The sequence below is a fragment of the Salvia hispanica genome, chromosome 6 (genome assembly GCF_023119035.1).
Source record: "Salvia hispanica cultivar TCC Black 2014 chromosome 6, UniMelb_Shisp_WGS_1.0, whole genome shotgun sequence".
Lineage (NCBI taxonomy): Eukaryota > Viridiplantae > Streptophyta > Magnoliopsida > Lamiales > Lamiaceae > Salvia > Salvia hispanica.
Genome location: NC_062970.1, coordinates 23753966 through 23766632, shown reverse-complemented (window position 1 = coordinate 23766632; position 12667 = coordinate 23753966). Strand labels below are relative to the sequence as shown.

The following is a 12667-nucleotide window of genomic DNA, read 5'->3' as shown; positions in this document are numbered from 1 at the left end:
AGGACTGAGATCATCTTTGGGAAAAGACAGTATATTGGACGACGTAGTCGTAAGGCCTCTTCGGAGGATTTCTGCATTGTTACATTCTCTTTTTCAATCAATAAAGTCGAGTTTTCCCTTTTCCATCTTCCTTGTTTTAGTAAATCTGTTGAGCACCTCTCGTGCTCTTCCTAATCGGTCACCTTCACTCTATCACAATTACTCGAGCCATCCAACCAAGCCCGCCCAATCAGCTCGGCAACAGCAACGTCAACAATCTGCATTATTTCCTATTTACCATATCTTTTAGATTTAGCATATCTTTTACAATTTCATCGAGTATTATAGTTCTTCTAGATTAAGATTTCATCTCCTATTTAAATTAAAGGAGATCTTGCAGACGATGAATTATTGAGAATAAAACTAATTTCTCATTTCCGTTGTCGGCGTGAAACTCTACCCCTAGAACCTCAACTAGAGTTTATCTCCTTTTCTCGTTCGATCAGTGGTGCTCAAGCTCGATAGGTTGAGAACTTATCAAAAACCTACTGTATTCTAGTGAAGTTTCAGTTGCAAGATAGCTTCTAAACTGGTCATTTCTGCTGTATGAACGAGGCTTCATTTTGTAACCTAACATTTGCATGTCACCCAAAAAGAAGAAGTTCAATCAAAATTTTTATTACAATCAGCTGTATTTATCTAAACTATGCATTTCAATCCAAACTTCTTTTAAAATCATAGAGAAATCCTATGACAACAATCAAATATATTTTATTTGTGAAAAGCTCGTTTCTTGTTTAACTGTTGTGCATGTTCACGCAATTATGAAAGGAAAATTATCGCAGATAGATCAAGGGGATATCGACGGACTGATCAAGACGACTCCTAAAGCTCTATCTACGTGTCATCGGTGTACAACAAGAACAGGGAACCTTCAAGGCCTTAACCCACAATACTATTAATTAGTAAGGGAAGTAAGAGTCGAATCCCACAAAGATGAAGGTGCTTCAGCATGTGTCGCGGACATTTTGGGATAGCTGCTGCCACGCAAACTAAGTAGGTTAGTTTTATCTACTTGACTGAATGAAATAAAGGGAAGCTTATCTTAACTACGTGAAAACATGACTGAGCTACTACCACTCCTGACTGATCAATCGGAAATGACAAAAACGGAAAGTATGTTGTAAACAACAGAAAGGCAACGGCACCACTTCCTAATTACTCCCTCTGTCCGTGAATAGGAGTCCCGTGTTTTCATTTTAGTCCGTCCGCGAATAGAATTCCCGGTTCACTTTTACCATAAATGGTAATAGGGTCTCACATTCCACTAACTCATTTCACTCACATTTCATTTAAAACTAATATATACAAGTGGGACCCTTATTTCACTAACTTTTTCCTACCCACTTTTCTTAACATTTCTTAAAACTCGTGTCGTCCATAAATGAGACTCCTAATGGCGGACGAATGGAGTAATATGCTGGCAAATAAAGCTGAAAAACAAAAGGCATGTAGCGAAAAACAGGAAAACAACAGATTAACACTAGATCCATGTGAGAAGTCCGCTCTTTTTGTGTTTTCCTTTCTTCTCATTCTTCTTTTTCTTATGGTTGTAGCTTGCTCAAGTTGGATCGTCAAGCTGACCTACAACTAGTGAACGGGTCAAGTGGAGACTCAGGCTGATCAACTCAACATAATCCTACTCGAGTGAGATGAATGGAAAAGCTTAAGAGCGTTCTCAAAACCTTTAACCCACAATACTATTAGCTAGTATAGGGAAGTAAGGATCGATCCCATAGAAATTATGTGTTTAGCATTTGTTGTTGGACACGAAATGGGAATGGTTGCGGCCACGCTTTCTAGGGGTGGGTTAAGTTAACTACTTGACTAGAGAGATTAAATTAACTAAACTGATCAACTCACTAAAGCTTAACTAATCTACTTGATCAACTCAGCTGAAACTTTCCATAAATGGACAAATAACATAAAAGGGACGACTGTCAGTCTCCTGCAAAAAGTACTGTAAAGTAAAACTTTTCTAACAACTTCATCTTCTTCACAGAATCAACATGAAAAGCATAGTAAAATGGTAATCTGAAAGGTTACGAAAAAAACGAAACACCATAACAGCTTGTAATCTAAACTACATCTACGTAAACAAGAAACTAGCTCATACTCATGCAGAGATAAAACATCAACTACTAGATCTAAACATCCTAAAGTAACTTATCAATAATTTCCTTCACAACTAAATAGAAACTCGGATCTAACTAAATCAACGCGAAACAAAACATTCTGAGCTAAGACTTGCAACATAAAACGAAAATCAAAACAGATCAGAAGTATCATGCATGGAAACTAGAACATATCAACTGGAAACAAAAACATAAAGAGTCGAATATGTCAAAAGTAACTAAAAACAAACAACGAAAGCATGAAATTGTTTCATCGCTTCTTCTTAAAGCGGAATAACAGAACCGAAGGCTAAAAGTGCAGAAAACCAACACCAAACTATGACTAAACTAAACTAAAATAGGACCAAGTGTGTGTGCAACGGAAATCAAGAAAATGAACTAAAAGAGCTCCGATTTCAGCCTAGAAGAGAGCTGAATTCCTAAAGATATTCTAAGAATGCATGCTGGGGGGCTTTGGTGCCCCTTGCACAGCGGAAGTCATGCATAAACAAATAAATCAGATCTACGGATCTATTTGACCGATTATGGGATCAATTTATCACATGTTAAACAATCAATTGCATGCTAGAACACACATAAATCATGCTTTAAGGAATTAAACCCTAATTCATGATATTCTACGGATTAGGGTTACCGATCTGATTCTCCAAAGAATCGACGATTGCTTGCTCCTTCTCCACATGAAGATCTTCGTACTCGACCACAAATCTTCTAATCTGTATCCCGAACTCAGATAATGACCTTTGGGTGGGCAAAGCTTGTCAGAATCGAAAAGGGCTTGATTAGAAAGAAGACAGAACTTCAGTTCTATGAAGAACTGAGAAAACCATTCACTCCAGAGAGGGGAGAACGAAATTTACGTGTTAAATCACATTAAATCTCCTTTCTAATCTCCTTTTATATTGAGTTATGATGGGCCAGATTAGGGATCCATGGAGGTTGGACTTGGGCCAAACCTGTTGGACTTTTACTAATTAAATTGAGCCCCAATTTAATACAAGTCCAAACAGAATATTATTATCATCCACTATAGTATAATAATATTGACTGCCCGTCCAATCCCAAATTACGAGTAATCCGGGCTTTACCTCTTTAATTTATTATTTCCCGTGTTTAAGATATAAATATCCATTAATTAATTTAAGTCTGCTATTTGACTTTAATTAATTAATATCTTTTTCCAAGAGTTGTCTAGTTCAAAATCTTTATTTATTATTCTGGAATATATTCCAACCGGCCGGGTTTCTGAATAATAAAACCTTTTTCGAACACCTCTTGAGGATATTATCAAACTGGACTCACCCAGCACACGATTCATTGCAATAACAATACTAGCACCTCTAGACATTGATCACCACTACCCAAGATATCAGGATTCTTGGATTGCGAAAAATCCGCACCATTTGATAAATCAAAGTAGTGCATAATCAATATCGTATGCTCAATGTTATGTCAACAATGATTAAGAAATAACAATCACCGAGACTTCGTCTTTCGGTAAATAGCAAGAAAGACTTATCTCAACCGTTAGATCCTTCAGTGCTATACCACACCAGTGTCGTTTATTTCCTAAGGTAAGAAAATATGCGGACTGACACTGCAACCTTTCACGATAGGTAGCCAAGGCCTATCTAGGTTGTGAAATTCTATTTCTCTTCTACAAAGAACCGACTGCGTCACCTTCTGTGAACGTCGTTCACGACCAGTCTACTATGTAGAAGAATTAGACTTATTTGCTTCTTATACATTTAAATGTTTGAGAAACATCTTATAAATGCACAAGCAAACATCAATGCGATAAAATTACTTCTTCTCGCCTTGGGTTAAAAATGGATTGTAGAATTAATTGTATACAAGCAATTCTATCCGTGCGGCATGCTCGAAATATGCTTTTCAGTATACCAATCCTAACATCTTCAGCTCTATCTCCCATGCGGAAACTCCTGCTAGCTCCATTTTGATTCTGCCTTGATCAACTCAATGCCGCAGTTTTTGACTTCTTTCCTTGATCCATTCATCCGCCCAACTGATCTGTTCCTTTTCTGAATATGGCGGATTTTCACACGCACCTGGCTCAAAATTGGACGTTACTTTCAGAATTTGATGTAGTTTTATGATAGAACACATGTGTGAAACGAGCCTCATCATCATGCAATTCAACCGATTACTCTACTTCCAAGCAAATCTGATATACGTAAATTCAGATCCAACGTAACTAAATCTAAGAATTCGAACAACGATACTGCGAACCTAGATCTAAGAAATCAAACGACAATCAAAGATAATACACCATGAGCAAAACAAAATTGACTTTGAAATTCCAGATCTAACCAAACCAAACATCTGACAGAAAACTTCATTGCACCGAACATTTCACATAAACTTAGAATCAAAACAGCTAATCGAACTCAGATTCAAAAATTCAACGACAACCCAACTTGCTAAAGTGATTAACTAAGAAAACTTGAAAATAACAGTAGATTCCAAACGTGTATCTCGAAAACAGAACGAAAACAGTATGAAACGATTGTAGCGGCTCCTCGGAGCTTAAAAACACATGAACATATGGTAGATTCTTTCTAAACTAAGCTCTCTCCCTCCAAGTTCGGAAGAAGAGAGTATTCTCCCGGTAGGATGCTTATCATTCTTCTATCTAGCTTCCTTTCTCCATGATTGTTGTGTCTCTCCCGGTGTAAAATCTTGAACTAAGTGTGTGTGTCGAGATTTTTAGGCTCTCCATGATCGATGATGATTTTCCTTTAGGTTCCTCCTCCTTTTATAAGATGGCTTCAGCTCCAATCCCTAGGGAATACCCTCCATGATTTGGCATTAATACTCTTGCAGAAGAAGACAACTCTGCAATCTCTCTTGTCTGACTCGTCCTTTGCAGCTTCATCATTAGCAGATCCTATTGATCAATCAACACGGCTGCCTGGCATTCGTCTTTCACCCACTTGATCAGTTTATCTCGCTTTTCGGCCATATTTCTCCTTTTGTGTTCACTTGATAAAGTCGCCTACTGTCCGATCAACCTGCTATTATGCACACTAAAAGTTACTCCTTCCATCTGTCATTAGGAGTCTCATTTCTTGACGGCACGAATTTAGAAAAATGTTAAGAAAAGTGGGTGGAAAAAAGTTAGTGGAATAGGGTCTCACTTGTATATATTAGTTTTAAATTAAATGTGAGTAGAATGAGTTAGTGGAAGGTGAGACCCTATTACCATTTATGGTAAAAGTGAATCGGGACTCCTATTCACGGATAGACTAAATTGAAAAAATGAGACTCCTATTCGCGGACGGAGGGAGTAACTTTTCTTGTATTATTTTCCCCATTCAGCATATCAACCACCACTAAAATTATGCATGAAACGAACCTTATCAATTTAGGATACCAGCCTCAACATCAAAACTCATTTTACTGCTCAAGTTCAAATGATCATGATTTTAAAACTTTATCAGGTATAATTAATTCTCATTTGTCAAACCACATAGCTTCCTAAATTTCGATTGAAATGTGAACTTTTCATGGTTTCAAGCAAGATTGAGTAAAAATGTGGAATTTTACAAAGAGCAATCAGAGAGCTTTTCCTTTTCCCTTTACTAATCCCTCAATAATTCAGGCAGTAAAAAACAAACAAGGGTCTTTTACAAGCTAAACTCAACATAAATCATGGTGAGTAAGATCCTTACAAGCATCAAATTCAACGAATTTTGCATAGGTGAAGGGTTGATAATGAGAGGTCAAATGCATGAATGCACACATGTTCGAATGATAAAGACATCCATTTATTCAAAATAGTTGTGTAGTTTTTGAGAAACTAGTTCGTGAACATCATTCCAATAAAAAAGAAAATAAAAGGTATCATCACCAAACTAGGCGAGTACTCAAATATGCTACAGTATCTTCCTAATACCATAACAAAAAAGTACAAACTACCCGATCTATGATCCATGTCGAATTCATTTCTAGGGTCGAATGTCGAACCCTTCATTTTTAGTTTGCTTTACTTCATTTTATAACATCATTTATTCATTTTTGGTCCGTTTTACTTCATTTTATTTTTGGTTCATTTTTTGGGATTATTTTACTTGATTTTAGAAAGAATGAAGTTAAACGATCTTAAAAGAAAATGTAATAATGAATTGAAGATCGACGACTGACGGGATTTTGTGCATGCAATTTTTCGTACGCATCAATTTAAGACAATTTCCGTAGAACTAACATAACTTTCAATAAAGAACTTCGATTGTAGCGTATAACATGTTCGTGCAAAGCTTTCTCAACGACGAGAGATCGTATCAGGCTCTCTAAATGCAACAAAGATCATCTGAAATTGAAGGGTTCATAAACAAGTCGATGAAGAAGAAATAATACATGGCTTCTCAGCATGCGCTATTATTCGACTTTGCAAAACAAACATAGACTGGAAAATAGATTGCAATTAAACACTAGTTCTCCAAAAACAATGAATCAACTCTACTTTCTCTACCTCTCCCTTTATTCTAGCATCCGCACAGCTAGCTCCACATTCTCTCCCTATATATGTATATATATCCATCCCTCTCTTCTAGCTTCTCACACCGTGTAGTTCTGGTTTATCGTGTCGATGTCGAGCCCCTTGAGCTTCACCACAGACTCAACATGCCCCTTCAGCGTGTTCAGCTCCCTCAATCTGTTATTTCGATCAAAACAAATTCTATTTAATTAAATAGTTAAAGTGGAGAAAGATTAAAGTAAGCAAGGGAATACGAACGAGAAGACTCTTCTCTATATTATTTTATCTCTTACTTTACCAAAAATGAGTGCTAATAAAAATGACTCAAGCAACGTGGGACTTTTATATATGGTTATTTACAAGATGAAATGATTCATTACCTTGCAACTTCTGCGCGTTTCTTGGCCTGTTCCGCTATCTCAGAGAGTTCTCTATAGTTGCTGGTGTCATTTAACACTTCAGAGCTATCCGGAGCTTTGAGGCCATGGAGTGTGCGTTGAGCTGTTGCCCATTGCGCTTCCCTCTCTCCCCGCCCGTAGTCCTTCTTCGACGTGAAGGCCGTCTGCACACCAATTCCAAGTTTGATGTCACTAATCACTATGTGTGTTTGATTTGATGTGGAAAGAGATGGAAACATACCCTGTTGTCAATCATGTTCTTCCATGCTTTCCCGCTGAGCGCGTATTTAACGAAGAATTTGAATATGTCGAGAGGAATGTAGAAGATGACGCTGTATAGCCAGATCACCCCTGCCCAGCCCCACCCAATCCCCTTGATTCTTGCAAACTCCCAGTTTGCATACACAGCAATCAGAGTTGCAATCTGTGTGTTGTATCATAACACAATATTATCAATGGCCATGTTGTTGAATCATATACTCCTAATAAAGATTTCTTAAGGAAGAGACTTACCATTTGGGCTACAAGGAAAGCAAACACGAGAAGAAGACCGGGTCGTTCTATGTACGACCAGCTTCTTGACCGGGTCACGAAGATTAGAGCTTGGCTCACAATGCTCACTTGAAGGTATATAGCCGAGTTGAGCTCGTGGTAATGGCCCTTGATTGGCCTCACACCAAATTTATCCTGTAACAATCATAAATGTTTACTAGGACTGTTACACACTCATTAGAGCATTAAGTGTAACATGCTAGTCTTTTGGTATGAGTTGTCTCGTTTGGTCTGTGACAAGGACATTGTAAAAGGCAATATGATAATGAAGGGGGGCTTACTGTGAAAAAATTAGATTCTTGAACAGCCCAGAAGAAAACAACAGTCATCACAGCAAGGTAAGTGCCAAACACAATCCCGGTTGCGAAAATCTCCCTGAGCTTCCACGAGTCGGGCATGGGGGATGGCTTCACCTTGTCCTTGGAGATGGTCATGATGGTTCCATCGTTGAGGATTGCAATGATCAGAACCATGAAGGGCGAGAAGTCGAACTTCCAGATGAGCGCAAGTAGCATGAAACCAAGCACGATACGAATGGTAATGGAAACTGCATAGATTGTGTAGTTCTTCATCCTCTGGAAGATGGCTCTGCTCGTTAGGACAGCGCTCACGATGACACTCAATCCTGGCTCGGTCAACACTATGTCTGATGCACCTCTCGCAGCGTCAGTAGCATCCGCCACTGCAATGCCGATGTCTGCCTTCTTCAGAGCCGGGGCATCATTCACTCCATCTCCGGTCATCCCACATATATGCTTCCTCTCTTGCAACTTCTTCACAATCTCGTATTTATGCTCTGTGCCATAATTCCGTTAACGAGTTAGTATTCGATGGAATGGACAGCGAATGCACTAAAAGTTTGTTAAGGCAAACCAGGAAAGACTCCGGCAAAGCCATCAGCCCTCTCAATCAACTCCTCCACAGGTAGGTTGGCAATCGCTTCATCCTTGTGCTGCCCAAGAAGTGAGGAAGAAGGATACATGTTCGTGCCCATCCCAAGCCTCCGGCCAGTTTCTTTCGCAATAGCCAACTGATCGCCGGTAATCATCTTAACATTAACACCAAGATGAAGAGCGCGCTTGATTGTCTCCCCACTGTCGTGCCTTGGAGGATCAAAAAGTGGCAAGAGACCGGTAAACACCCACGGGCTGCCAGCACCCTCCTTCGTCTTCTCAGGTACAGTCTGAAAAATTAATCATAAGCATTAGTTCTGATTTTTATATATGTCCATTTAAAACATAAAGATTTACCTGTTCAGCAACAGCCAACGAACGAAGTCCACGATCAGCAAACTTGTCGATGATGGAGAGGGATTTTTTCTTTACATCATCCTTGAGGTTACAAAGTTCAATGATCTAGGAAAATAGATTAACAGTTAGGCCAAATGATTATGCAAAGAGATATAAATATTCCCCTACTATTTACGAAAATCAATTACCTGCTCGGGAGCACCTTTGCTCACTCGGTGCCAATCTCCTTTACCGTCGATATAAGTAATAGCAGTCCGCTTCTCCACAGGATTGAACGGAAGAAAATGCACCTCAGTAATCCCCGCTCTTGCCTGAAGTAAAATTTCAAACAAATTATGCGTAGTAGTTCGCTTCAACCAAAAAATATAATCCATACAACTATAAGTATACCTCTTTAGGATCAGCCAACATTCCGACAATGCAAGCATCAATAGCGTCCTGATTCTCCACCCTCGATGCTCTAGCTCCTTGAAGGATGACATGGTCCTTGTCCGCGTCTTTTGAAAATACCTGCACGCGCATTGTATGTAAACTCTGATTCATTAGATTTGATTATATATTAACTAACCTCGATTAGATTTCTGTCAACAGTGAGCTTGTTTAGAGTGAGAGTCCCGGTTTTGTCACTGCAGAGGACATCCATCCCGGCCATTTCCTCAATGGCTGTCATCCTCTTAGTGATAGCACCCTGCTGCGACAATCTGTGGGAACCGATGGCCATGGTTACAGACAACACCGTTGGCATGGCGATCGGAATGCCTCCAATGAGAAGGACCAGCAAATTGTCAATTCCACTCCTATACTTCCTGTGCTGAATTGGATACATAACTACAATCTCAATGACAATCCCAACGGCGATGGAGCAGATGCAGAAGTTGCCGATGGCAGTAAGCACCTAAACCAAGCACTCAAGATTTTCAGACACAACAGATAGACCGAGGTTACAACTACAAAGAGTGATGGAAATGCACAACCTTCTGAAAGTGGCCGACATTCTGAGTGCTGTCAACGAGATGTGCTGCCTTACCAAAGAAGGTATTGATTCCGGTGGCAATGACAACAGCCTCAATTTCACCTTGCTTGCAGGTGGATCCTGAAAACACTCCACTCCCGGGGTTCTTAGTGACAGGCAATGACTCGCCAGTGAGCGCGGATTGATCAATCTTTAAAGGATCGCCTTCAAGGAGACGTGCATCAGCCGGGACAATGTCTCCCAACTTGATGCTAATTATGTCTCCAGGGACAAGAATAGCAGCTTCCTGCTCACTCCATTTCCCATCTCTCAATACCTTGACAAAATATATATAATGTAATTAGTTTCGAACGAGCCTAAATAGAAAAGTGCGAATAACTTGAGACAGAGGGAGTATAAGTATAATTAACCTTAGTCTTGGGTGCAAGACCAGCCATGAGTGCTGCAGCAGCATTGCCTGCATTGTTCTCCTCTATGAAACTAATGGTGGAGTTGATGATCAACAACGACATAATTCCAACGAAATCTTGCCAATCTGGTGGTTTACCCTGAAAACAAAACAAGATGGAGTCACATTCTCTTCACAATGCAATGCTAGTTTGTGGATAAGGGATATTATTACATCTCCATTGGCCAAAACAATGGCCATGATAGCAGCAATCTCCATAACCCATGAGAGGGGATTCCACATAAACCCCAAGAATATTAAAAGCTTGCTCTCTGTCTTCTCTTCTAGCTTGTTTGGCCCGAATAGCTCGAGCCTCCTTTCCGCCTCTGTCGACGCCAATCCCTCCCTCGAACAATGCAGCTTAGCAAACACTTCCTCCAAAGGTAAGTGTTCCTGAATTCCTCCCAAAAATCGACAAACACTTTTATCAAAATCCAAATTCAATTCAATACATTGTCATAAGATGTTACAGACTCAACGTCCCACATCAGTTGTGAGAACAACTATGTGACGTATAAAGACTAAATGGGCTCTCTCTCCTAACATGCTAGTCTTTTGGGCTGAGTTCTCCTATTTGATCTGTATCATAAGACTACCAAAATACAAAATTTCAACATGCACATGTAACAACGATTTTTTGCATATCAAGATTCAAAACCAAATCAAAATTTTGGTAAATAAGAAAATCAATAAAAACATTACCAGATCAACATTCTCGTTCTTGATCTCCTCCAAACCACTGGCTGCCATTTTTCCTGTGTATGTCACGTTGAAATAGTCAGAGCATCAAATTGGCCTCAATAATATGGTGTCAACACACTTGTTCATTGAAATGGAAATTGAATTAAGCAGTTATGTACGTTAAAAATTGGAGTATAATTGGTAGCTGCCTTTATTCAGTGAGTGAGTGATTATCAAAATCTGAGCTTTAAGGCCGATAGCTTTTATACTGTTGGATTTACTATTTTTGAAATTTACTATTTCTATAATTAGGGAATTGAATTTGGACCACAACAATACCATGCTATACGAAATGACTTTGTCAATCAGTAATTAGTCTGATTTGGAAATGAAACCAATGTCCAAGTCAATACCAAAGTGGGAGAAATAATGATATATAAGTGCATGGGTCCACAAATATAATATTATTGGAAAAATAATTTAATGCATGTAATAATTGGATATATTTTTCAAAGTGCCTTGTTTTTAATTACAAAAATTTGTTATGCCCGTTACCACAAAACCAGACTTCTTTAGGAGTACAATAAGGATTTCTCCACTATCTTTTAATCTTTTAATCTTTTAAAATACACTAAACTGCTAATACTACATATTCCTTTCATCTCAATGTAGTTGAGTCATACTCCCTGTCCCCTAGAAACTTTTTTTTTTTTGGTTCGTCCCCTAAAAATAGAAATTTTAACTTTCTATTTAAGGAAATTTCTTTCTCTCTAATGAGGTGGACCCATTTTCCACTAACACACTTTTCTTTCTATCGGTCTCTTATTTTACCAATTTTCATTAAAATTCATGTCAATTCAAAAGTTCCTATTTTTAGGGGATAGAGGGAGTATTTCTTTTTGTATTATGTTGAGTTTTTTTTTTTTTTGCAAAAAGCAATCACCGCTTCTCTCATAATTTATTTTCTCTTTATATGTGAACTTTATTCTATTTTCTAACTTTATTTTTTCTCCCCTTAACTTACATAACATATTTTTTAAAATTCATATACCCAAAAAAATGCTTCTACTATAGAAGGACAGAGGGAGTAATACTTTTGAGCAATTATCCAATTTTATAAATCGATGAGCTATTATCTGATTTTATGAATCGATGTTCATGACCGAGCCAACAAAGTTAAGCTAGTTTTACTTGGACGAAAAAGGAAAGGAGAGTTGAGGTCTATGTGAAATAAGGAGAAAATATTCAGTGGTCCTTCCACACCAAAGTGTTATAATGAGGTGGTGTACTCAACCATTTAATTTTTAACAAATGGAAAAGTAAATGACTAGACATGCCAACTAATAGAGTTATTTTTAGAAGATATTTATTAAATCACTTTTATAGAATATTGCATAATCTTAAATTCTTAATTCTTAAAATATGAAAATTGTCAATATTTTTTCTTCTTATAGTATATATAAATATAATGACACACTTATATAGTTAATTTAATTTTCATTTTTATATTAAGTTACTAAGTAAATATATAACCTATTTAATGCATTAAATCTTACAAAATTTATTAAACCACTTTTACGTAATACTGTATAATTTTAAAATCTAAAAATTGCTAGCAATATTTTTTGCTCCTATGTATAAATATAATTACTTACTTAAATAGTTATAAGTTAGTTTTTAAATTCATATCAAG

General features: G+C 37.9%; 1 protein-coding gene across 1 annotated transcript; it reads right to left on the bottom strand.

Annotated features, from left to right (window-relative positions):
• Positions 1–6435: 6435 nt before the first annotated feature.
• On the bottom strand, positions 6436–11186 carry LOC125195945 (plasma membrane ATPase-like). Its single transcript, XM_048094247.1, has 14 exons — positions 10996–11186; positions 10468–10686; positions 10256–10393; positions 9847–10161; positions 9441–9767; positions 9263–9382; positions 9061–9183; positions 8873–8977; positions 8496–8805; positions 7904–8418; positions 7584–7757; positions 7312–7494; positions 7053–7234; positions 6436–6849 (listed from the first exon to the last, which is right to left on the bottom strand). Exons 1-14 carry the CDS (start codon positions 11041–11043, stop codon positions 6753–6755), a joined length of 2856 nt encoding a protein of 951 aa, XP_047950204.1. The 5' UTR covers positions 11044–11186; the 3' UTR covers positions 6436–6752.
• Between the last annotated feature and the right edge of the window lie 1481 nt (positions 11187–12667).